At 37.7% G+C, this 27,017-nt stretch overlaps 1 protein-coding gene across 2 annotated transcripts in view; it reads right to left on the reverse strand.

The window, feature by feature from the left end:
- Positions 1–367: 367 nt before the first annotated feature.
- LOC126187858 (coiled-coil domain-containing protein 93) overlaps positions 368–27,017 on the reverse strand; it is an 81,596-nt gene continuing 54,946 nt past the window's right edge. For both annotated transcript variants that reach the window (XM_049929173.1, XM_049929172.1), the window contains 4 exons: positions 13,290–13,498; positions 5,630–5,750; positions 5,360–5,444; positions 368–994 (listed from right to left, as the gene is read on the reverse strand). In XM_049929173.1, the coding sequence (XP_049785130.1) occupies positions 833–994; positions 5,360–5,444; positions 5,630–5,750; positions 13,290–13,498 (577 nt within the window). In that variant the 3' untranslated portion in view covers positions 368–832. The remainder of the gene's footprint in view (positions 995–5,359; positions 5,445–5,629; positions 5,751–13,289; positions 13,499–27,017) is intronic.

Raw genomic sequence — 27,017 nt, forward strand, 5'->3', positions numbered from 1 at the left:
AAATTTCATTCTGACACCACAACAATGTCAGTAATCCAAGCCAGGGTCCATCCAGGCTTGTAAATTCAGTGTCTTCCTTATTGATATCCCTTTCATTCCACCTTGTACCAGATAACACTGTCCCTAGGAGTGAAACTCACAATTTTACCAAAATTCATCGACATCACAAAATATTTCATGTGTCTGAGGCTTGTGGAAGAAACCAACTACGAAATACATAAAATGTTGGTAATCTTTATCTCACTATTATAGGACTGCTTATATTTTAAGGACATTTGTACCCAACTATCATTAATATATTCATATGCTGCCATATGTCCATATACGTAGCAAAAAAAAAAAAGCTTGAGCAATAAACTCATAAGGGTAACTGGTAAACATACTTTTATTTGAGGCATTTTAGCAACATTTTTGGAACAAATTGCTTCTGAGAATTAACTGAACATTTATAAATGACCTTTAAAAACATGTATGTGTTTACAGTTTTCATGCTGCACAGTAACAAGGAAATATTTCAGGTTCACAAAAAAACAAACTAATATGGGTCAATGGAGAGAATTATATCACATAAATAAAATAACTTCACTGAGTGCATGCCCAGTGATAATGTTCCCAGAATTACAATGGTATTCACAATTGAAACTCCCCTTTACTTGCCTTCTATTATTCAGGTACTAATTGCATGGTTCAAAATGTTTAAACTTTTAGTGCCTAGGTTTTTATCTAATGTATTTTTTTTTTTTAATTTGCTTTTGCCTACCAACCTTTTTTCCTGTGTTTAAGAAATAAAATGGGTGAGCCCCCCCCCCCCCCCCCCCTGCATGCGTGTCATTCAGACACCACGAAGTTGTGCTAGCAGGACCTCATTGCGCCGGCACTCTATGGTAAGTTGCCGCACTGCTGCTACATAACGTCTTTGCTGATCTACAAGCCCTAGTAGTGTCTGGCTGAGTCGATCCCTTCGCTGCCGTTCTTCTGCACGCCGTCGCTCGACCTGTGAAGCAAATACTGAACAAACACCATTTCCATTTCTCTTGTCTTAACATTGTTACATGTCACAAAAGGCAATTATGTGGGACACTTATTTTAGATGAGAGTGTGATATATGTTCATACGAGAAACAATGACTTGTCTAAAGTTAATACCAATTTGGAATCCAGTTGTAGACTTTGAAACAATAGGCACTATTTTAATGGCAGCTTAAAATACAGTTCAGGATAACTAGAAAAAAATCTGCAGTTGCAATTCACAATTCCTTTTTGCTGAATTTGCTACTTAAATTTGTGAATAGTCTGATCAACATACCTAATTACATCATCTTACTTTGCATGACACAAATAATTTTATGTGTATGCTGAAATGTATCTAGAGTTTGAGAGCTATTGTAACTTCTTTCTTACTTGGCCAGATACGCACAATGATTGTGTGTGACTGCAAGACACAGTCTATTTTTACATCTTCAGACTTGCCCATATATGCTTGCGGTTTTGCTGTGCTGTGCTCAGTAGCTGAGTCAGTGGGGTAAGGAATATGGAGCAGTTCTTGGACACAGTTTTACTTGGGGAGCTGACAGCTGACCAGAACCTCGGCATTTCAGTTGCTTTCGAATGACCTACATTCATTACGCAAACAAACAGACAATGTGTTAACACATTCTGAAAGAGCTAAAGAATTAAGAAGCATTTTTCTTATAAGTACTGTACTCCCTATGTGCACAAAATGGAAACGAGGCATTTAGGAAGATGAGAATGTATCTGTTTCAGCCCAGATGATGAAATCTATAGACAAGGTAATTACGGTGATTTTTACAGCTGCCAGGTAAAGATGGTACAGGATTTCGAAACATCAACAGGGAAGAGACGTGTGGAATATTGCCCACAGCAGAGTATCTTAGAATTTCATTCTGTACGTCGTCGTTGGTTTACAAAAATAATTGCAGGAGTGAAGAGGTTTTGAGGACGTGGGTCAAGGTGACGAAAGAGAGCTACTGGTCACACAAGGGAAAATGCTTCAGTGCTAACATACATGTTTGGATGACAATGGTCACATGCCAGCATGCACGAACACAAATATTGGCATGGAGCTCCTGACAGGAAGCACCGGGACAGCTGACAGGAGAGCACAGTACAAGTGACAGCCTTTGTGCATTTGCTGAAGCTCTTGGGTCATCATCTGACAGGTGATGTAGCTGTCTTTCCTGCTACACATCAGGAAATCGTCATTATTGACCACCAAATTTGGTGCTTTTATGCCTATGCATTTTCTACTTAGACTAGCATAACTTATAGGCCTCAGTCACAGCACAATCGTCACATCCAAAGATGTCTGTCAGTTGCACTGGTGAAATATTGCAGGAATTTCACAATGACATTCAATGTCTCACCTGAGAACTATTTCTAAAACTAGTCCACTGGGAAAGCCTCAGACAACACATCAGTTAATCTGTTGAAGAATGCCTTACTAAGTACTACAAGAGAATCCAGATGCAGTGTATGGTGGACTCGTATGAGATCTTGCTGTAGTACAACATACTTGTTCACAGAACCTTCACAGTACAGACATTTCTTGAGGAGTTCCAGATTGAATTATTTTGTTTCCCACTTACGCTTAAAAGTGAATCATATTTTGCACCTCCAAGCCTATATAATCTTCCTGAAAACACTTCCATGGAGGCAATTCATGGAACCTAAACTAAGCACTTCGGAAAGATGCATTAACTGGAAGCCCATACTTCCAGAAGATTTGAAGGCAAGTTCTGAGAAAAGAATGAGTCTGCATTGCTTTCTTAAAAAAACTGAGCAATCTCATAAATTTTATAGCATTTTTCTTTGTGGCAGGCAGCTTTGGTTGATTTTGTGACTACTATAACTCACTAACATTTTTATATAGAGGCCCAGATTGTTCATCAATTTAGAACTGAACATGTTATATTGTCAGCAGTCAGTACAGCAGAATCTTCTGAAGCTTCTTTAATCAAAAATGGAAATCATTACCATTGACATCACTCTTGCTCTGCTTCCCATTGTGAATTTAAGGCTACAGAGGAGGAAAGTTACAATGAAATGTGTTGTCTACATTAAGGTAATTATAAATGGAAAATGCACTTGGGCAATGAAAAGAGAGAGAGTTTAGACATGACTTTGTTGAAAAAAAAAAACATCTCATGTTACACCTGTTATGACAGGAGATGGTAATTTATCTAACAAATACTTGTTACAAATGTAAACCCTACTTTGTCTAAATTTCAATGTTCTGTCGTATGTGATTCATCTTCTGGATTATTACAGTTGCAGTCCTAATCCAGCTTTTGGAAACTAAATACTGCATCTCTCCAAAACCAAGACACGGGTTTTTCTCAAAATTTCACGCGCCCAGTAGGGGCTCGTCTTGTATTTGCAGAATACAATGTGGAGACTTTCATTTCTTTACTGAACATAACCTCGAGGTTTCAGTAATCTGTAACTCTACTCTCTGTCATGCCTACCACTTTAACCCTCAGCGTAAGCAAGCACTTTAAGCATTGTTGTATGATAGCAGAAAGTGTTCTTTGTGGCAATTTTTTTATCAGTTGTTGTTTGACTTTGGAGATCCCACTTCTAAATTGTGTGACGTGGAACAGTGTGGTTCAACATCAAATTTTTGAACAGGATGCAGACATACTATGACACAAATTTCAAAATCATGTTTATTTGGCATGCAGAAGCAACAAATAATTGAGCAACTTCGCTGAAGTATGGAGTCACAGGAGTCAATGTCTGGTGGTGAAAGGACAAAGAATGCCTGAAAAATGTGAAGTCAATTAGAAAAGCTTTAAGTCACCCACAGAGTGGATTTTTCAAAAATGTTGCAATGGAAATGGTGGCATTTATGTGCAAGAAACATAAAGAAGGAATGGCAGTTTCCTATGATATCAAACAAAATAAAAGTACATGAACTGTCACAGCAACACAGTGTCCAATTTAATGCCAGCTCTGGGAGGTGTACAAGGATGGCGTGACGCAATGGACTTGTGCTGCAATGTCAAACATCCCTTACTCAGCGTCTTCCAGAATCGTATGCAAAGAAGCTGGTATCAGCAACACATTATAAGACAGACAGGAATGTGCTTATCTCTTAGGGCAAATTGGAAATACTGATGAGACTCCCGTTTACTTGAACTGTACAACAATTGAAGAGAAAGGTGCCAAAGTGTATTGCTTTGCACTATTGGCAATGAGAAATTGCGAATCACTGTGATGTTCTTTGTGGTTGCTGATGGAACCCTACATCATCCTCAACTGTAAAACTATGCTGAAGGAAAAGCTGCCAACTCTGTTGCAACAGGAAGGGATGGGTGCCAAATGAGTTATAGATTGGCTCTCCACAGCCTGGAGTAGGAGGTCAGGTGCTCTTTTAAAGAATCATGGAATGCTAACCGTGATGTTCTCAAGGGGCATCTGACACCAGCAGTGAAGGCATGAATCGTGGTCTTAAATACAGATCGTTTTGTCATTCCAGGAGACAGGACTTTGCAACTACAAGTGTGTCATGTGGTGATGAATAAGCCATTTATTTAAAGACCACCTGACAAAGCTGGATAGCAATTGAATTGTTGAGAGGATTCAGACTGCTTGGACATACATATCCGGTGCATCATTGTGGATGGCTTTAAAAAGTGCTGTGTATCAAACGAATTAGATGGGAGTGAAGACAATCTACTATGGGATGCACGATAACCATGACAATGGCAGTGACACTGCAGATTCTGTTGACCATTCCAGTGAAGAGGAGAAGTGGCATCTGTATCTGACTAAAGCATGTCTGTACCTGACTATTGCCTGTGCACCGGTACTTTTACTGTCTCCTCCAGTTATCTGCAATAAGGTAACCATTTATAAGTTTTCAAAATAAACCTAATATGTTTATAGATGTTTTTCTATAATCCCTTGTTGAACAGTGGGGAGTTATCTCGCATTTGGAGCTGTCTTGGATGCAGAGGTATACGATATATTGTAAATAAAGGACAATCCTACATGTTCAGAAGAAACTAAAACTGGGATGTGAACCCTGTGGATAAATATTAATCATTCAGTAGTGAACATTTAATGTTCTACAACCACTTGATGATATACACACAGTGCATGAGGAAATTCTGTAACTGTTACATTACACACAGTAAAAGGTACACAATGCTGTGATCTAAAATAATTTTATGGAAACAGTTTCATGAAAAAGAAGAAATTAGCCAAATTCCAAGTAGTTGCACACAACTGATTCCATGGCTAAAAGAAGCCCATTTCCTTAAGCTAGTCAGCTATCATATTTTAACTTATGTCATCTAATAAAAATGACAGTTTAATAACAGAATCATGTGACCCACCTTTGCTTTATTCTGCTTAATTCCTTCAACAATAGCATCAAATTGCTTCATGAACTGTTCTTTACCAGCAGGGGATGACATGGCCCTACAAATAAGTTTGTTCAATCAATACACTTTGTTTCCTATGCCTTTGCTATAATGTTGATTGCAACATATTTTAAAAATCCCAAGAAATACACAAGGAACAAGTTATTTTTCCTTACAGATAAATTAGCAAAGTCTGTAATAAGCTTTAGATATTTACTTTTGTGTGTACAATCTGTTACTTACTCTGTGTAATTGTCAAGGATTGAATTTAGCAGTGTTAGTTCCTTGCTTGTATATAGTTTAGTGTCATCAAACGTGTTGTAAAGAGTGTAGAACTGCTTTGTCTCTTTATGTTTTGCTGCAACTGGAACATAAAATAAACAAATGGCACTTAAATAACACATTTTGTAATGGAGAAATTAAAATTACACAGCAAAACATTTCAGGTCTTATAAGGAAGTATTTCCATTTTCTGCAGTGTATTACAGATCAAATACTTCATGATAAAGCACAGAAAATGAGTGCTTGCACATATACCAAAAATGCTAACACCTTCACAATCTCATATGCATTATAATGTCAACTGAACTCTCATCAAAGTAATCAATATAATAAATGAAGCATGTGGTCATGGAAAAACTTATGTGAACCAGGCATCCACTACACAAAAAATACCACAAGTGAAGTTAATGTTGGAAGTAAACATTGCATTCGAATCTAAGTCACCACATAAAATGACTCAAAATTTAACTTAAATTTTTCTCTTCAATCTAATACATAGAAAATGTCTCAATTAAACCACCTCTGCAAACAACTCAGTTTTCGTTTTGTGTGGCAATGGAAAGTTCTTGGTGGAATATATATATAATGGAAGGTGTAAAGGTGCTCAGTGAAGAGTGAAGTCTTGTTTATGTGGCACAAGCATGCACAGCATTCACTAATCAAAAGATACGATTGTTGTTACCATTCCACATTAATTTGACTTAATGTGCAACTTGTGATTTAACAAAGAATTTAGAAACCTACTTTCAGGTTATGAACAATTTTTGGTTCTAGATAAATGTTAATTACACTATTTTTTCCTTTCGTTCAGAGAACACTGCAGCTATTATTGTAAATTACGATGTAGGAAATACTTCAACCAGCCACTAGTTTTTCTGAAATGATTTTATTGCACTGTTACTAGTTTAAGACTATTTAAGAAACCAGGTTTTAAATTACAAGATATTTCCAAGGGCAGATGTGGACTCTGACCACAATCTATTGGTTATGAGCTGTAGATTAAAACTGAAGAAACTGCAAAAAGGTGGGAATTTAAGGAGATGGGACCTGGATAAACTGAAAGAACCAGAGGTTGTACAGAGTTTCAGGGAGACCATAAGGGAACAATTGACAGGAATGGGGGAAAGAAATACAGTAGAAGAAGAATGGGTAGCTCTGAGGGATGAAGTTGTGAAGGCAGCAGAGGATCAAGTAGGTAAAAAGATGAGAGCTAGTAGAAATCCTAGGGTAACAGAAGAAATACTGAATTTAATTGATGAAAGGAGAAAATATAAAAATGCAGTAAATGAAGCAGGCAAAAAGGAATACAAACACCTCAAAAATGAGATTGACAGGAAGTGCAAAATGGCTAAGCAGGGATGTCTAGAGGACAAATGTAAGGATGTAGGGGCTTATCTCACTAGGGGTAAGATAGATACTGCCTACAGGAAAATTAAAGAGACCTTTGGAGAAAAGAGAGCCACTTGTATGAATATCAAGAACTCATATGGAAACCCAGTTCTAAGCAAAGAAAGGAAAGCAGAAAGGTGAAAGGAGTATATAGAGGGTCTATACAAGGGCGATGTACTTGAGGACAATATTATGGAAATGGAAGAGGATGTAGATGAAGATCAAATGGGAGATACGATACTGCATGAAGAGTTTGACAGAGCACAGAAAGATCTAAGTTGAAACAAGGCCCCGGGAGTAGACAACATTCCATTAGAACTACTGACGGCCTTGGGAGAGCCAGTCCTGACAGAACTCTACCATCTGGTGAGGAAGGTGTATGAGACAGGTGAAATACCCTCAGACTTCAAGAAGAATATAATAATTCCAATCCCAAAGAAATCAGGTGTTGACAGATGTGAAAATTACTGAACTATCAGTTTAATAAGTCACAGCTGCAAAATACTAACGTGAATTCTTTACAGGCGAATGGAAAAACTGGTAGAAGCCAACCTCGGCGAAGATCAATTTGGATTCCACAGAAATGTTGGAACATGCGAGGCAATACTGACCCTACAACTTATCTTAGAAGAAAGATTAAGGAAAGGCAAACCTACATTTCTAGCATTTGTAGACTTAGAGAAAGCTTTTGACAATGTTGACTGGAATACTCTCTTTCAAATTCTAAAGGTGGCAGGGGTAAAATACAGAGATCGAAAGGCTATTTATAATTTGTACAGAAACCAGATGGCAGTTATAAGAGTTGAGGGGCATGAAAGGGGAGCAGCGGTTGGGAAGGGAGTGAGACAGGGTTGTAGCCTGTCCCCAATGTTATTCAATCTGTATATTGAGCAAGCAGTGAAGGAAACAAAAGAAAAATTCGGAGTAGGTATTAAAGTCCATGGAGAAGAAATAAAAACGTCGAGGTTCGCCGATGACATTGTAATTCTGTCAGAGACAGAAAAGGACTTGGAAGAGTTGTTGAACGGAATGGACAGTGTCTTGAAAGGAGGGTATAAGATGAACATCAACCAAAGCAAAACGAGGATAATGGAATGTAGTCGAATTAAGTCGGGTGATGCTGAGGGAATTAGATTAGGAAATGGGTGATGCTGAGGGGATTAGATTAGGAAATGAGACACTTAAAGTAGTAAAGGAGTTTTGCTATTTGGGGAGCAAAATAACTGATGATGGTCGAAGTAGAGAGGATATAAAATGTAGACTGGCAATGGCAAGGAAAGCGTTTCTGAAGAACAGAAATTTGTTAACATCGAGTATAGATTTAAGTGTCAGGAAGTCGTTTCTGAAAGTATTTGTATGGAGTGTAGCCATGTATGGAACTGAAACATGGACGATAAATAGTTTGGACAAGAAGAGAATACAAGCTTTTGAAATGTGGTGCTACAGAAGAATGCTGAAGATTATATGGGTAGATCACATAACTAATGAGGTGGTATTGAATAGAATTGGGGAGAAGAGGAGTTTGTGGCACAACTTGACTAGAAGAAGGGATCGGTTGGTAGGACATGTTCTGAGGCATCAAGGGATCACAAATTTAGCATTGGAGGGCAGCGTGGAGGGTTAAAATCGTAGAGAGAGACCAAGAGATGAATACACTAAGAAGATTCAGAAGGATGTAGGTTGCAGTAAGTACTGGGAGATGAAGAAGCTTGCACAGGATAGAGTAGCATGGAGAGCTGCATCAAACTAGTCTCAGGACTGAAGACAACAACAACAACAACAAACTAGTTTAGGGTATGAGCCAATCTTCAGATGGTAGTGTTGCCTTCAAATGTAAAACTTGCAAAGAAGTAAATGCTACTGTGTGACGATGGGCTCTAGCTCGAAACTAGTATGGCACAATAAAATAATTTGAAAAAAGAAACTTGTGGCTGGTTACAATATTTCCTACAGCGTGATTCATGCCAATTACATAAAAGTATGCACATAAAAAACAAATTACATTTAAACTTTGAGGATAAGTATAAAAACTGTTCATTTGTCAATGAACTTGCAGTCCTATATATGAAGGTAGTATCTGTTCCCAAAAGAACAGATACCATTGATGACCGTGCAGCTTCTCTAGAATGAAATGATAATTAAATTGACACCCTAGCAGCAAACAAGCCCTCAATGGCTCAGATGGATAGAGCGTCTGCCATGTAAGCAGGAAGTCCCAGGTTCGAGTCCCAGTTGGGGCACATATTTTCAACTGCCCCCAATGATGTATAGCAACACCTATTTGCACCCAGGGTGTTGATTTAATTATCATTTCAACTTGCAGTCCATTTTGACTGAGTAAAGCAGCCCGCACAACATGTGCAAATAAGGGCAGAACACTTGCAGTTACCAATACTGATGATAAAAATTTACACGTGTTCCAGCACATTTAGTACATCACTAACAAAACAGAAGAAACTGGTAAATTTCTAGGCAAGAGTACCACATGCTCAAATGCAAGACTGAAGAGACTCTTAGTTTTAAGTTACAGAATTGTATCATTGTGAGTATATAGAGCACACAGATGTACTAATGTTGTGCTATAGGGAAAATTCAAAATAATGTTCACAATGAAAAAAATAGAATAAGTAGATGAACTCGCAGTGGAATGGACAGCATTAAGAATAATGCCACGCAAGACTGGCCTACAGCACTGCACCATCTACAGCATGAAGTATTCGTCGTGGCATCAGCTGTTGTAAGACAATGGTTGTTTATACAAGAGGAAATTCACATGTCCCCATGTGTGCTCATTCAACAAAGTTTTACACATAGTCCACAAAAGTCTACTTAGTGTGTCAACTGAGAGTTAGCCATTCCTCTTATGCCTATCTAGGTTTTTTTTTTTTTTTTTTTTTTTTTGGCAATGTTTACTTTACCCCAAATACACAGGTTTCAATCGCTACAAGCCCTTCACGATGGTAATTAGTCACAATGTGTACAACCTTGTGAATTTATTCTGGGTGTGGAGATGGAAGATAATTTCCTTTCATGTTTAATGTTCAGAGATGAAGCTATTTAAGCGCAAATGTAAACCTTCACAGTGAAGAATATTGGGGGCGAAGTAGCCACATAATGTAAGTGAACATGAGAGAGACCCCCCCCCAACAGCTTCATGTGTTTTGCACCATTTCCTGGGAAGAGATTTATGGCCCACTCCTTTCTTTGGAAAAACAACAACACATACTTGCAGATGTTGGATACCTTGCTTAACCCACATGCTGAAAATTTCATGTTTCAATAGGACCAAGTACTGCCACACAGCCACCTGCAGGTAAGAGCATTTCTTAACAATGAACTGCCACAATGATGAGTTGCTCATAAGGAGCATACAGATGTCACACTACACCATTGGTCTTCAAGGTCGCCTGATCTCACCGTATGTGATGTTTCTGTGGAGGTTTGCGAAGCACTCCTACATGCTTCCTTCCTGTTTCTAGATAAACTGTAACACTGCATAGCAACAGCAGTAACTGCAATACTTTATCAGACATACTCCCAAATGTATGGGATGAGTCGGAATATAATCTGGATGTTTGCTGTGCATCTAGATGAGGGCATATTGAACGTTTGTGAAAGGTACATGAAAAGTATGATTGAAAATGTAATTGTGAGAAGCATCCCATGAGTGTATACACACACAACCCTACTAAAATCAGATGCCTCTTCTGAAAGAAAATGTTTTGTAGCCTGATTCAAAAGTCAAAATTTACCCAAAGTTTCCGTCATTCATGCAGAAGATACAAGTCTTATGAAATCGAATGAATCTTTTTGAAATGCCCTGTATTTGCTGTATGACAATTTAAAAACATCTAAGAGTTTATCTTTAATAATTATGGGCACAAAGAGACACTATTATTATTATTATTATTATTATTCCAGTGGGATGACCTAATGATTACTAATAGTACAATAACAACAATATTTTCAAACCTATGAAATGTCTTCAGAATTTGGACTTAAAAATGAAAACAATACGAAGTGTCAAATCGCTAAATCAAAACAACTCCAAGAAGAATGTAATGTTTAAAAAGAAACTGTTGGTGGAAGAACAGATTCAGCACAGTAAGAGATGTCAATATGACTTAGAATTTAAAAGCAAAGATATGAACACTAAGATTGCAAATGAAAGTAAACAGTCAAACATAATAGGAGAGAGCAAACATTTGGAAAGAGTATTTGAGGTCCGCTACAAATAGGATAAACCACCTGTTAACATGACAGATTAAGAAATGAGTGTTGCTTTGTTGGGGATAGGGAATCCAGAATTAGCATTTGGCAGAGCTGTGAAAGGCTTATGATAATACAAGGCAGTAAGAACAGATAAAATTTCTTTCAAATGTCCATAATCTTTAGGTGGTGTGTGGCATCAATAGATTATTCAGATTAAAGTGTACAATCAACAAGACTTAAGATATACTACTGGACTTTCCAAGGAACATAGCTACAGCAGATAAATGTGACAACTATCGTTCTATCAGCTTCCCATGGCACTTACACACTTACAATCGAGGGAGCATCAGACAAGTTTGGCAAAAGAACAAATCGACTAACAGCTTTTCCAAGTACAAGTAACAGTACACCAAATTAATGAAAACCAACTGTTACATGTATTCAGCAGATGTAGTTATACTCATTACTGAAAGTGCTTTGTGATTTAAGAAGAACAATTTGTGTACATGTGAATATGTTTTTTCTTGTTTATTTAAGTTCAACTGAGGCAAGATTAAGGGCGCCACTGCACTGGGATGCCATGGCAGGTCTTCTGGCAGAGATGCCAGACAGAAGCAAGGGACGTAAGGGGGCCTCCCGCACTTGGGATTTACCTGAACTTGGCAGCTCTGCTGGCAGGGCAGCTGCTGCGAGGTTCTACCGGCAGGTGCTGCCAGTGAAGTATATGGTGACTCATGGCTGCTCCTACACCAGGTCACCAGCAGAGCTGCCAAGCACTCACTGCCTGCCACTCACACATACCTAGTTTTACCTGCTCACGTGAGCGCTGTGGATAGTTTTGACACCAAATCTTTTATCTGTGAGATTCAGATGAGATCAGCAACTTGAGACACCCAATCTCAGAACTTTTCAAAATTTGAGCTGGAAAATTAAAGTGTTGGAACTACGAGGGTCATAAATGAAGTTCAGTTCGAAGAATAAGCCTCTCCACATTACAATAAGGCACTTTCTGTACTCCGGATGGATGGAGATAATGGAAATGATCAATCCTCCTTTTCCTCACAGCCTATTCCCGATGCTGCACTATAACCACAGAGCTTTACACCACAGACAAAAAACGTTTACTATCCGGGCTATGCGAGTTTTCCTCAAAACCTACTCCCAGACTGAAATAGTATAGCTACATCTGCAGAAGCACGTTATGCTAACAGACCAAATACATACATGCAAGAATTATTTTACGAAAAAAGATATTTAAACAAAGAAGACAAGTTCCTGACATCTTGTCTAAAACATTTGTAAATTTAATTTCAGTTTACAATAACATACTTTTCAAATAAAAATTGAAAAGCTCTTCTGTGTATATTTTATAGTTGCAACTAACACTGCGACTATCGCTGCAGACAACAAACTATTAGCTACCGAGTACACAGGTCACAAAAATCTTTTCCTCTAGTGAGATTACTTTCCTTAAAACAGTGATCTTTTTGTCAATCTCGGGAGATCTCCACTGCCTCATCAAATGAACAGAATGACATTCTCAGAATAGTGGAAAATTTAGTGCTGTAGTTTCTTAAATCATTATAAGGTGTATCAAATAACTTGTTAATATCAGATCAGCAATGAAGGGATTTGCTCAGAACTACTTTTTCTACATTCCCTATTTCAAACTTGCACATAAAGCTTGCAGCTCTTCTCCTGAGCGAAGACTGAAGGCATTCCTCTGGCACCTCTGCTAGTGTCTTGTGCTGCCAGACCTGAGCGCTGCCAGCAGAGTGGCCAGCAGACCTGTCGTGGTGTCCCAGTACAGCAGGGCCCTAACTCATAAATTTAGTAGTACAAATGTTTGTTGACAGTGAGGGTACATATGTGAGGCAAACACTAGAAACCGTGATAGTAAAAATAAGAAATAACAGAATTTTAAACATGATTCCTGCAAAGTATTTGAAATTGCATTACAGATATTGGAATAGTTTAAATGTTACCATAGGCAAGGAGATAACGAAATCTGATTGCCGACCTTGGTTATATAGTTCCAGGAAACGTCGTTGGTATTGTGCCAACTCAGCACGGCCTGGCACTTCATCCAACTGTCTCTGCAATGCTGCTATGGATCGGTTTCTCTTTGCCAATAAAAGTCGCAGTTTCTGCACACGCTCACGTTCCTCTTCAAGTTTCTGTGCCATTTTTTCACTATCCTCATCAGGAGAGGTGCTTTCCTGAGCTTCTCTTAAAAAACAAGAAATTGAAACTGTCACTAAGAAAATATTCTAGTCTACAGACTAAGAACTGCAATTAATTTTACTTTCTGTATAATCTAACTGCCAATGAATACCATAACGGATAATAGAGGCAAATCAACAACTGTCACTAAGAAAATATTCTAGTCTACAGACTAAGAACTGCATTTAATTTTAATTTCTGTATAATCTAACTGCCAATGAATACCATAACGGATAATAGAGGCAAATCAACATATTCTCTGGATATTTGTGCTATCGTTACAAACTTTCTATATTTGTGATAAAAATAAATATTTGGCTTTTTCCACTGGAATTAAACTAAATCTGTTACTGAATGAAGTTCTGTGCTCAATAGATTACAGTATCTTAATGATTCTGTATAATTTTGGCAAGCAATATGATGAATCTTCATGAATTCACAATAAAATGAGTCACTATAAGAAACTATGAATAAGTTACGCAATTGTCATAGGACAGATTAAACAATAGAAACTTAGCTGCTGAATTTGTACATTTAAATCAGAACAGTGACTATGCACAATCAAAATGTACATTATGACACACAAATTCATACTCAAGATGCTACAAGCCAGATAATTCAGTTTAGGAAGGCAAGCGCACGTGCACACACACACACACACACACACACACACACACACACACACACATCAGTGGGATCACAAATAGAAATATGAAACTGCTCCCATGTACAAACAAAAAGCAAACGAATATGAATATCAATTAGTTTGGCCAAGTTTCAAATTTGTATATTCCTTTTTTGAACAGTCTCCTCTGAATTTCAAGCATTTTGTCCAATGTATGTACCATTCCTGGAAGGGATACTGGAACCTATCTTCTCATACTGCCTTCAACATCACCAAGGCCTTTTTTTCAAAATAGCTTCTGATGATTCAGAATGCTTGCTTTCAGCAAAAGGAAAAGAAAATGGCGACATATTAAGTGCATTTTCTGTCTAATCACTTTGTTGCATCAAAATCAATGCACAGCTGTCTTTAAACTGTTTATGAATCTTTACATCCAGTAACTGTAATATCTTTACGATTCACAGTCCGTTTGTGAGAATTACTGATATCATATACCTAGACCTTAATGATATTGTTGTCAAGTTCTGTAGACTACACTACTACAAATGTAAAACTAGAGCAATTGTTCTGTAGAATCTCACAATCTCTTCACCAGTTTCAAGTCCTAGTTCTGCCTTAAAAAACTTTTGCATGAAAAATGACAACTGCTTTTCACAAATTTCCTTCTCATTTCTTACAGCTCTGGTTTACAAGAGATGCTCGGTTACTTACACCAACTCTGTTTGAAGAATCTGGCTTCTTGATCTTTTTGGTAATGGAGGTGTTTACAGACTCATTTTTTTTCTGTAGAAGCCAAAATAAAATATTTTTGTATTACACTTATAAAATAATCACGGTCACAAAATGTTGTAAGCTGGAGCTGTCCACATGCTCATTGTACAAATTAATAAGTAAATTATTATTTTTTCTTTTCTCTCATGTAACTTTCATAAATGAAATTTTGAACACTTTCAAAACGAATTTTTACAAACTGGTCTGAAGCAGTTTTGAATCCTACTTCTTCCTAACAGCAAAGGTACAGTTGGTTTTCCTGAATGCGAACACATATGAAAATTATTTATCTTATATTTGTACTATATTTTAAATTAATTTTAATGACATAACAACCAAAAGTGTTGTACTTTGGCTTCTATAAAATAAAATATAACACGTCACCTGGCCATGCTGAATGATAACTAACATCAAATTAGCGAGTATTTAAGCCTCGAGACTCAAAATTGCAGACTGCTGACACACAATTTTTTAAAAATGAAAAAAACTTCACCTCTGTTTGCCCTTGTCTTCAAAACAGTTGGGTCCCTCTCATCCTGGATTCTAAGGGAACTGCCCTTCCCTTCTAACCTTGTCCAATCCACCCCTCTTTTCTCCCTAATGAAGCAACTAATATCTTCAAATGCCAGAAACAGTTTTTTCACTTCTAAATATGTATTTTGGCAGTACTGAAATTTCGCCTCCTAAACACTACAAATTCATATTTTCAGCATAATCTCCATTCAATGTGATGGCCTTACGCCACCTTACTGGAGGATCTGTATGACTGTGCGGTATCACTCTAATGGTTGATGTCAGAGCCAACATCTTGATGCATCAATAAACACCCATTATCCACATATTGCTTTCCACAGAGTGCATCCTTCATTGGGCTTAACAGATGGAAGGTGCGATATCTGAGCTGTAGGGTGTATGAGTAAGAACAGTCTAATGACGCTTTGTGATCTGCTCTTGGGTGTGCAGACTTGTATGAGGTCCTGTGTTGTCACGGAGAAGAAGTTTGTTTGCATCACCTGACATAAAAGTGTCTGTATATTTGTGGGCAGCTGGCACACGGGAGATCGGACACTTCTGCGCGACTTTATTGCAATGAGGACAGACACCTTGCTCAACAACTCACCATGCTTTTGTTCATTGTCAGGTCTTGTAGTTATATAGCACTGCCACCTATCAGATCATCATGAAACTATAGGGGTTGAAGGGGGAATAATCCATGATGTCCCACAATTATTCCACATTTTTTCCAACCGTAACTGTCTGGGAAAATATGCGTTGCATTACTTATTGGACGGTCCTCATAATAAATGCCTACTTCAGTTTGCCAGTAATTGATTGAGAGCTGAGCAATGTATTTATTATTATCAGGGAAGAAAGAGATTCATATGAAATGTTACTAAACATGGTTCAAAAGTTTTTGAGTTTGCAGCAGAGTTGTCATTTTATATACACAAAATATTTTAACAGCTTATCTAGTTGTTTTCATCAGGTGTCAAGCACAGATCATCATTTTGACACCAACCAAACTATGAATGGCGCATGCTGTGCACCACCCAAGTGAATGTTTTCCACAGTCGTTAAACAAATCAATAGCCAACAGAAATTGAAAAGCAACAAAAATGCAATGCCAAAACATAAAAAAAAATAGGTAAGCTGAAGGCTACAAGACAATATTCTTTGTCCAGAGCAATAGGAATTATCTATGAGCAAAGAGCGAGCGCAGAAGTTTTCTGACACAGTTTAAGCAAACTAAGTGCCAGATCCCACATTTAACTTAAGCTGAAGCCACTGTTGCCTTTGATTACATTGTCTGCAACTAATTTTGGTTGTCTCCTTTACTGCTCTGACCCAGACATTCATCATCTGTACCACAATGATGGTATCTTCATGTTTAATTTTATATTTACAGGAGAAACAATCTTAGTTGACAGCTGATTCAGTAGGCTGCTTGAATTGAGTGTAAAACTTGTGTTCTTTATATCTTTGTTCAACAGTTTTTATAGTTTATCCAGAATCTGACATTCCACATATGCACACAATATTGAACACACCTGGTTTTCAGAGTCAAACAAAGTGAAACCCCTATTTTACATTTCCGTGTGATCCACCCCTAAAAAAGGCAAAACTGAGGGGTTGAGGTTGGGTTGTTTGGGGAAGGAGACCAGACAGCGGGGTCATCGGTCTCATCAGATTAGGGAAGGACAGGGAAGGAAGTCGGCCGTGCCCTTTGAAAGGAACCATCCTGGCATTTGCCTGGAGCGATTTAGGGAAATCACGGAAAACCTAAACAGGATGGCTGGATGCGGGATTGAACCGTCCTCCCGAATGTGAGTCCAGTGTCTAACCACTGTGCCACCTTGCTCGGTACAAAATTGAGGAAATACAGAATCAAGGAACACATTAAAACCCCCCAAACACAAGTAAAAACATACATAATTGGCGGATATGTTTAAAAATTGTAATCCTCACCAATACATTATACAAAATCTGTAGAAGTGAAGGAAATGAAATGTACAATGCAATGTTTATACAATAATGAGGGGAAAAAATTGCAGATATTTCACAGCAAGTGAAAACTCGCCATAAAATTGAAATTGATATCTGTGTACAAGGTAATCAAGCTACTTTACAACATGCTATGACTGCAAATTATACATCAAAACATATGTTTTTGGGACATCTTTCCTTCGTGTTAACCCAGAAAAAGCCAAAACTGTTGAACATGGTGAATGTGGACACCATTTGGAAACATCTTTTGAAGCACGAAAACATGTATCCCTATCAGTGTCAGTACAGATCAAAAGAAGCAATGTTTCAGGCGCCTCACTGCTGCATGGCATTAGTGTATGTTTATATGTCACATTGTGTCATCTGTTGTATGCAGTTGTTAGATGTTTATGTTTCCTCTTGCTATAGTAAGTTTTTCCAGAAAAAAAAAGAAACTCAGTGAATAAAGCAGCAGACTGTTGAGTTGTTTTTGTTGTACCGGGCTGAAGGCTGATTGTGGAATATATGAAGCAAGCAGTAGAAGAACAGCAATAAAGCAAGACATTCTGCAGAAAACTGCTGCTACATTTGGTAGAATACTAACAAAGACTGTGTAGAAAAGAAAATAAGGTCGTATGTCACAGTTAATTTCAAAATGTGAAATAAATATTGAAGGCTCTCGAATGAATCTCCTTTTGACAAAAAAAACTAAGACTAACTGCATGTCTGGTTGTAAATGCTTTCCTGAATTTTTTTTTAAGAAACGGTGATATCATGTTTGCCAGAAATTCAAAATTGTTAGATGATATCCAAGTGAAATTATGCAAACTATAACTGTCTTCCATATTCAGTTCCCATATGTAGGAAGTTTTTCCCACCTGTTGTTCTATAGTATGTTTTCACTCGCCAAAGACAATGACTGTAAGCACCAACAAATTGATTTCATACGGCAACTAATCCAATTTTATTGACCATTACCAACTACTACATGAACTCTACATCAAACTAATATCATAGTTTTAAAATCAATTACGAAATTCTTTAATAAATGCATCATTATTCTCTACAACTACAAAACATTGAGAGATACTATGGCCTTCAGGTCACACGTCACAATAAATTAATAAAAAAAAGAATGAACATCAACAATGTCTTTCATTTTGTTTGTGTGACCCTTCGAGTACTAATAATGCAGCAGCACATATTACAGTTTCCTTGTCTCTAGATATGACACAACACAGCAGGCAGTACGAAAACAATATAACAAATAGTGTTGCTGACAATGCGAATACACTGAGAAATGTTTGCTGACGTTGTGGACAGAAACAGACACAAGAAACAAAGTTCAAAACAGATTTAGGAAACATTTCCAACAGAACCAGGTTTCCAATGGCAGTGTGCAGCTTCACACTACTTTCCACAGTGATGACATTACTAGTGGGCTTTCAACTGTCAACTTTTGTGAGCACTTGTGAACAACCACTGTGTGAACTGTGTGAATTTCAATTGTTTATTTCCTTCATAGAGTGTGACATATGCATGTAGTATGCTGTTTATAAGCAACAGTGCATTGGAAGTATATCACAAATACATCACACTTATCATTAAATGTCAATTAATAAAGCATCAATGATGTAAGGCTTGAAGAGATTTTATGATAACTAATGCACAAAACAAAATTCAGAAAAATAAGCTCTAGCAAAATGGATAACATTATGGTTAGCTGAGTTCAAGGTTATAGATTCGCAACTCGTAGTTTGCGAAAATTTTTCTTCAACTTAGCATTATCATCATGTTCTTGAACTTTGTTATGATTGTAATACAATATGTTATGCACTATTTGATGTTATTAAACATTTCTGTCTTGTTAGAGGATGAAATAAATATATATTTGCCTGTTTATTTCCTAATGTATGGTGATATCAGAGTGCGTGGTTAGGCAGAAACCTAAGAGGACAGCTTACATTCCTCTGAGTAATATGAGCAGCAATAAAATTAATAGTGTCTCTTGTCACAAATACTTCACTGTTTACTTCCAAATATGTGGTGATTTCTGAGTGTGTGGTTAGGCAGGAACCTACGAGGACAGATTCAGTTGCTGCAAGTGAAATGATGAGCAATAACATTCACATTCTTCCTTGTCACAAATATTTCCCATGTTGTAAAACCACATATATATTTCTCTAAATAGTTCTTGCTGCAATCGAGATTCTCCTGTCACTAAGACAGCCATAAATATCAACTTGGTGCTGTAGCACAAAATCGATAGCCGCTTCCTGCAAAAAGTAGTGTGAAACGTATTCGACCCATCACTGTGCGGTGTAGCTAAACATTGCAAGCTGTCTTGGCAACACCGATTACGCATTACGTCAGCATTTACTATCTCACATCTCCATTCTCTGCAAAGGCCTAAAACATTCCCTTAACTCTTATGCCACCACGCATGGTGCGAACCGTCTGCCCTTTGCACCACTTATAACTTGTTCAGTCACATCAAATGTCAACAGGAAGAAAATGAAACGAAGTCACGCAAGATGTCAAATAGGAGTGTAGAATCGAGTAAACCCTTCTAGAAAGAAACATAAAATGGGGGAATTTTTAGCACTGATCTTATGGGTTTTTCACAGGGGCTACAAATTTATGGTGTAGAATCATGAAAAACATAAAATCAGAGAACTTAAAATCAAAGTTCTACTGTATTACCTTTTACACAATACAGTAGACCTATTAGTTTCAGCAGGCGGATCAATATACATAAACTTGCATCAAGAAAGTCTGAACAATCATGGTATTAAACATATTTCTGTACTAGCCTATGCATCAAATCAGCAACAGAAGTTACCTCTCCCCTAGCAGCTGTTTATTTTACATTGCAGGAGCAGGGTAGCATTGCATACAACTATAAAAATTGGGCGTTTAAGAAATTTCGAGCACATTGCTGGCTTTTGCACCTGAACAGCGTAAGTATAGCACTGGTCACATTGATAACATTACCTGATGGCCAGGTACCCTTAGAAGATACTGCCATTTTGTTCAGAGCTCTGTTGTAATTATTTTTTGTAATTTTAAAAAGAGAAATCGAATCTCCGGGCGGGGACTACTCAAGAGGACGTTGTTATCAGCAGAAAGAAAACTGGCGTTCTACGGATCGGAGCATAGAATGTCAGATCCCTTAATCGGGCAGGTAGGTTAGAAAATTTAAAAAGGGAAATGTATACGTTAAAGTTAGATATAGTGGGAATTAGTGAAGTTCGGTGGCAGGAGGAACAAGACTTCTGGTCAGGTGAATACACGGTTATAAATACAAAATCAAATAGGGTAATGCAGGATTAGGTTTAATAATGAATAAAAAAAATAGGTGTACGGGTAAGCTACTACAAACAGCATAGTGAATGCATTACTGTGGCCAAGATAGACACGAAGCCCACGTCTACTACAGTAGTACAAGTTTATATTCCAACTAACTCTGCAGATGACAAAGAAATTGATGAAATGTATGATGAGATAAAAGAAATTATTCAGGTAGTGAAGGGAGACGAAAATTTAATAGCCATGGGTGACTGGAAGTTGTCAGTAGGAAAAGGGAGAGAAGGAAACATAGTAGGTGAATATGGATTGGGGTTAAGAAATGAAAGAGGAAGCCGCCTGGTAGAATTTTGCACAGAGCATAACTTAATCATAGCTAACACTTGGTTTAAGAATCATGAAAGAAGGTTGTATACATGGAAGAACCCTGGAGATACTAAAAGGTATCAGATAGATTATATACAGGGTTATTACAAATGATTGAAGCGATTTCACAGCTCTACAATAACTTTATTATTTGAGATATTTTCACAATGCTTTGCACACACATACAAAAACTCAAAAAGTTTTTTTAGGCATTCACAAATGTTCAATATGTGCCCCTTTAGTGATTCGGCAGACATCAAGCCGATAATCAAGTTCCTCCCACACTCGGCGCAGCATGTCCCCATCAGTGAGTTCGAAAGCATTGTTGATGCGAGCTCGCAGTCCTGGCACGTTTCTTGGTAGAGGAGGTTTAAACACCGAATCTTTCACATAACCCCACAGAAAGAAATCGCATGGGGTTAAGTCGGGAGAGCGTGGAGGCCATGACATGAATTGCTGATCATGATCTCCACCATGACCGATCCATCGGTTTTCCAATCTCCTGTTTAGGAAATGCCGAACATCATGATGGAAGTGCGATGGAGCACCATCCTGTTGAAAGATGAAGTTGGCACTGTCGGTCTCCAGTTGTGGCATGAGCCAATTTTCCAGCATGTCCAGATACACGTGTCCTGTAACGTTTTTTTCGCAGAAGAAAAAGGGGCCGTAAACTTTAAATCGTGAGACTGCACAAAACACGTTAACTTTTGGTGAATTGCGAATTTGCTGCACGAATGCGTGAGGATTCTCTACAGCCCAGATTCGCACATTGTGTCTGTTCACTTCACCATTAAGAAAAAATGTTGCTTCATCACTGAAAACAAGTTTCGCACTAAATGCATCCTCTTCCAAGAGCTGTTGCAACTGCGCCGAAAATTCAAAGCGTTTGACTTTGTCATCTGGTGTCAGGGCTTGTAGCAATTGTAAACGGTAAGGCTTCTGCTTTAGCCTTTTCCGTAAGATTTTCCAAACCGTCGGCTGTGGTACGTTTAGCTCCCTGCTTGCTTTATTCGTCGACTTCCGCGGGCTACGCGTGAAACTTGCCCGCATGCGTTCAACCTGTTTCTTCGCTCACTGCAGACCGACCCCTTACAGAGGCATCCAGAAACTTTAAACTGCGCATACCATCACCGAATGGAGTTAGCAGTTGGTGGATCTTTGTTGAACTTCGTCCTGAAGTGTCGTTGCACTGTTATGACTGACTGATGTGAGTTTATTTCAAGCACGACATACGCTTTCTCGGCTCCTGTCGCCATTTTGTCTCACTGCGCTCTCGAGCGCTCTGGCGGCAGAAACCTGAAGTGCGCCTTCAGCCGAACAAAACTTTATGAGTTTTTCTACATATCTGTAGTGTGTCGTGCCCATATGTCAATGAATGGAGCTAAAGTGAATTTATGAAATCGCTTCAATCATTTGTAATAGCCCTGTAATGGTAAGACAGAGATTTAGGAACCAAGTTTTAAATTGTAAGACATTACCAGGGGTAGATGTGGACTCTGACCACAATCTATTGGTTATGAACTGTAGATTAAAACTGAAGAAACTGCAAAAAGGTGGGAATTTAAGGAGATGGGACCTGGATAAACTGAAAGAACCAGAGATTGTACAGAGTTTCAGGGAGAGCATAAGGGAACAGTTGACAGGAATGCGGGAAAGAAATACAGTAGAAGAAGAAAGGGTAGCTTTGAGGGATGAAATAGTGAAGGCAGCAGAGGATCAAATAGGTAAAAAGACGAGGGCTAGTAGAAACCCTTGGGTAACAGAAGAAATACTGAATTTAATTGATGAAAGGAGAAAATATAAAAATGCAGTAAATGAAGCAGGCAAAAAGGAATACAAACGTCTCAAAAGTGATATCGACAGGAAGTGCAAAATGGCTAAGCAGGGATGGCTAGAGGACAAATGTAAGGATGTAGAGGCTTATCTCACTAGGGGTAAGATAGATACTGCCTACAGGAAAATTAAAGAGACCTTTGGAGAAAGGAGAACCACTTACATGAATATCAAGAGCTTTGATGGAAACCAAGTTCTAAGCAAAGAAGGGAAAGCAGAAAGGTGGAAGGAGTATATAGAGGGCCTATACAAGGGCGATGTACTTGAGGACAATATTATGGAAATGGAAGAGGACGTAGATGAAGATGAAGATGAAATGGGAGATATGATATTGCATGAAGAGTTTGACAGAGCACTGAAAGACCTGAGTCGAAACAAGGCCCCCGGAGTAGACAACATTCCATTAGAACTACTGACGGCCTTGGGAGAGCCAGTCCTGACGAAAGTCTACCATCTGGTGAGCAAGATATATGAGACAGGGGAAATACCATCAGACTTCAAGAAGAATATAATAATCCCAATCCCAAAGAAATCAGGTGTTGACAGATGTGAAAATTACCGAACTATCAGTTTAATAAGTCACAGCTGAAAAATACTAACACGAATTCTTTACAGGCGAATGGAAAAACTGATAGAAGCCGATCTCGGGGAAAATCAGTTTGGATTCCGTAGAAATGTTGGAACACTTGAGGCAATACTGACCCGACGACTTATCTTAGAAGAAAGATTAAGGAAAGGCAAACCTACGTTTCTGGCATTTGTAGACTTGGAGAAAGCTTTTGACAATGTTGATTGGAATACTCTCTTTCAAATTCTGAAGGTGGCAGGGGTAAAATACAGAGAGCGAAAGGCTATTTATAATTTGTACAGAAAGCAGATGGCAGTTGTAAGAGTCGAGGGGTATGAAAGGGAAGCTGTGGTTGGGAAGGGAGTGAGACAGGGTTGTAGCCTATCCCCGATGTTATTCAATCTGTATATTGAGCAAGCAGTGAAGGAAACAAAAGAAAAATTCGGAGTAGGTATTAAAATCCACGCAGAAGAAATAAAAACGTGGAGGTTTGCCGATGACATTGTAATTCTGTCAGAGACAGCAAAGGACTTGGAAGAGCAGTTGAACGGAATGGACAGTGTCTTGAAAGGAGGGTATAAGATGAACATCAACAAAAGCAAAACAAGGATAATGGAATGTAGTCGAATTAAGTCGGGCAATGCTGAGGGAATTAGATTAGGAAATGAGACGCTTAAAGTAGTAAAGGAGTTTTGCTATTTGGGGAGCAAAATAACTGATGATGGTCGAAGTAGAGAGGATATAAAATGTAGACTGGCAATGGCAAGGAAAGCATTTCTGAAGAAGAAAAATTTGTTAACATCGAGTATAGATTTAAATGTCAGGAAGTCGTTTCTGAAAGTATTTGTATGGAGTGTAGCCATGTATGGAAGTGAAACGTGGATGATAAATAGCTTAGACAATAAGAGAATAGGAGCTTTCAAAATGTGGTGCTACAGAAGAATGCTGAAGATTATATGGGTTGATCACATAACTAATGAGGAGGTATTGAATAGAATTGGGGAGAAGAGGAATTTGTGGCACAACTTGACGAGAAGAAGGGACCGGTTGGTAGGACATGTTCTTAGGCATCAAGGGATCACAAATTTAGCATTGGAGGGCAGCGTGGAGGGTAAAAATCGTAGAGGGAGACCAAGAGATGAATACACTAAGCAGATTCAGAAGGATGTAGTCTGCAGTAGGTACTGGGAGACGAAGAAGCTTGCACAGGATGGAGTAGCATGGAGAGCTGCATCAAACCAGTCTAAGGACTGAAGACCACAACAACAACAACAACAACAACAAATAGAGAAATAATATAAACACTTTAAAAATGTCCAGTCTGTATGTTGCACCTCATAGTGAATGGTTGTCTGTGAAAAAGACTAAATACTGTGACTGTGTTATGACAAACTTCAGTCAGTTGTGATGTTTGGTTATTTTAATTACTTTGAAGAGTGGAAATAAATATTTTGTTGGCGAAGTATTACAATTTAATTATGCTGACAAATTTTATTTTATAAACCGTGGCCCTGTCTTACTGGAAACTTTAAAAAATGTTTAATGAAGAGAAATATTTTATATAATTATCAAAAGTGAAGGAAGCAGAGATAATACTGTTTATTAATTTGCCATTATATGAACATGCTGGATTTATGCAAGAATTAATGTTTTCAAAATATTAAAACTTTTGTTAACTGAAATACATGAAAGTCCTGAAAATCACACAAACAGTTTAAGAGCTATGTAGTACAAGAGTATTTCACTTCAAGTTGACATTATCGCATATGAATAACATAACCTCTGGCCAATACTATTCTGAAGAGGTTATTTTACGTTATCAAAAACGCAAAAAAATGATCTGGATACAAACTATAAATACATTCCCAAAAAAAGCTTGCATCCCAAGTGAAAATGACATCCAACATCTCAAGAAACATACATACAGACGAATTACTTCATTTGTGGGGTGCCAGCCAACTGTCACTTAAATTAAGGATACCAGTTCAAAGGTTGTGTGACAGATTTACAAGACTAATGACTACAACTAAAAAAGATTTGTTGCAGACTTGTGCAAAACGTCTGATACTCATTTATGACAATACTTTTGGAGACCAACGAACTCATATATAGGAATCATCATGCACTTCAGAAGCTGATGCTGTTTGAAGCTAGTTTCACCCTTAGCAAAGACCAGAAGGCTGTAGATAGTGCCATCAGATTTATGTGGTTTGTCTTGACTTCTGGGTAATAGCCGATGCACACAAATTTTGTTTACTGAATAGCTATGTGATTTCTTACAGAATACTAGACCAGTACTCCAAACTGAATAACTATTGCTTACAGACAATGCCTAATAGGTCATTCTAAATGGGGACAAGATGTTAAAAGTGAAAGTGAGTTCTAGTATCTTGAATGTGTTTAGTTAAGACTGTTAATACTCATGATCTATGTTAATAGCTTGCTAGATTATGTATCTGGGACTGCTGGTAGATGGGTCAGCTATTCACATATATGTGCCTTTTTCTTCTCCTCCCTCTGAAAGACACCATAGTCTTTTCAAAACTACTCAGTTACAATATTAGGTTGATTACGTGATGAATTACCATGGTGCGACAAAAATGATTTAGCTCATACATCACATCAAAGTTCCTCAGATATCACCTGTGAATTATTTTGAAAGTAAGTAATTATGCTTTCTGTATTACAGTCTACTGTAAGATGTGTAAACTTTGCTTGAAAAGTCAAATGAGCAGATTTGAACATAATTTAAGTAGTCCTCTTTCCTTCTCTTGACGTGAGGAAGGAACAGATGAAGAAAATTATATTTCACAAATTTTCTCTAATGTTTACTACTTTAAATGTGAGAGTATTGTCACACCAAAATGAATTAATTTAATTACCATATAGTATGTTTCACTATTGTTGTACTCATTAACAACAGTTTTTGGTTTTACCATTGTTACTTTACATAAATTGTTTATATGATATGTGAAACTGCTAAAGGTAAGCTAAAATTGCAATTTATTTTGTCTTGTATCACATTTACAGAACATATGTCTATCTCGAAAACATGAATGGGTTCCTTCCATTGATTAACAAAATAAATTAATATTTACAGTGACCATAATATTGTGCTTTTCATTTATAATCTACCTGACTTTCCACTGCAATATTGTGAAAAGGAGAGATAGCTACTCACTGTAAAGATGACACGCTGAGATGCAGACAGCCACATCGAAAACACTGTTATATGTAAATTTCTTCAGAAAAGAAAAATGTTTACGGCGAATAGCAATCTATCCTTTTCATAATATTGTTGTTACTCCAACCTGGAATTCCCTATGTTTGACTTTCCACTGCTTCAAGAATGATATTCACTGCAGCTTAATTAGCTCTGATGTGCATTATTTTTGCGCAATACTTTCAGGTCACAGCAGTTATGTCCTGTAACTTTTATACCTCGTTTCGCAAGGAAAAAAAGGTCAACAGCTTTCTTAAAATAAGCATCTTCTCTACATGACCAATAACAACAGTAACAAACAAGAAATAATTAATGTTTAAATTATGATCCCGAAACTGTGTTCTATACA

This window comes from Schistocerca cancellata, chromosome 5 (genome assembly GCF_023864275.1).
Source record: "Schistocerca cancellata isolate TAMUIC-IGC-003103 chromosome 5, iqSchCanc2.1, whole genome shotgun sequence".
Taxonomy (NCBI): Eukaryota; Metazoa; Arthropoda; class Insecta; order Orthoptera; family Acrididae; genus Schistocerca; species Schistocerca cancellata.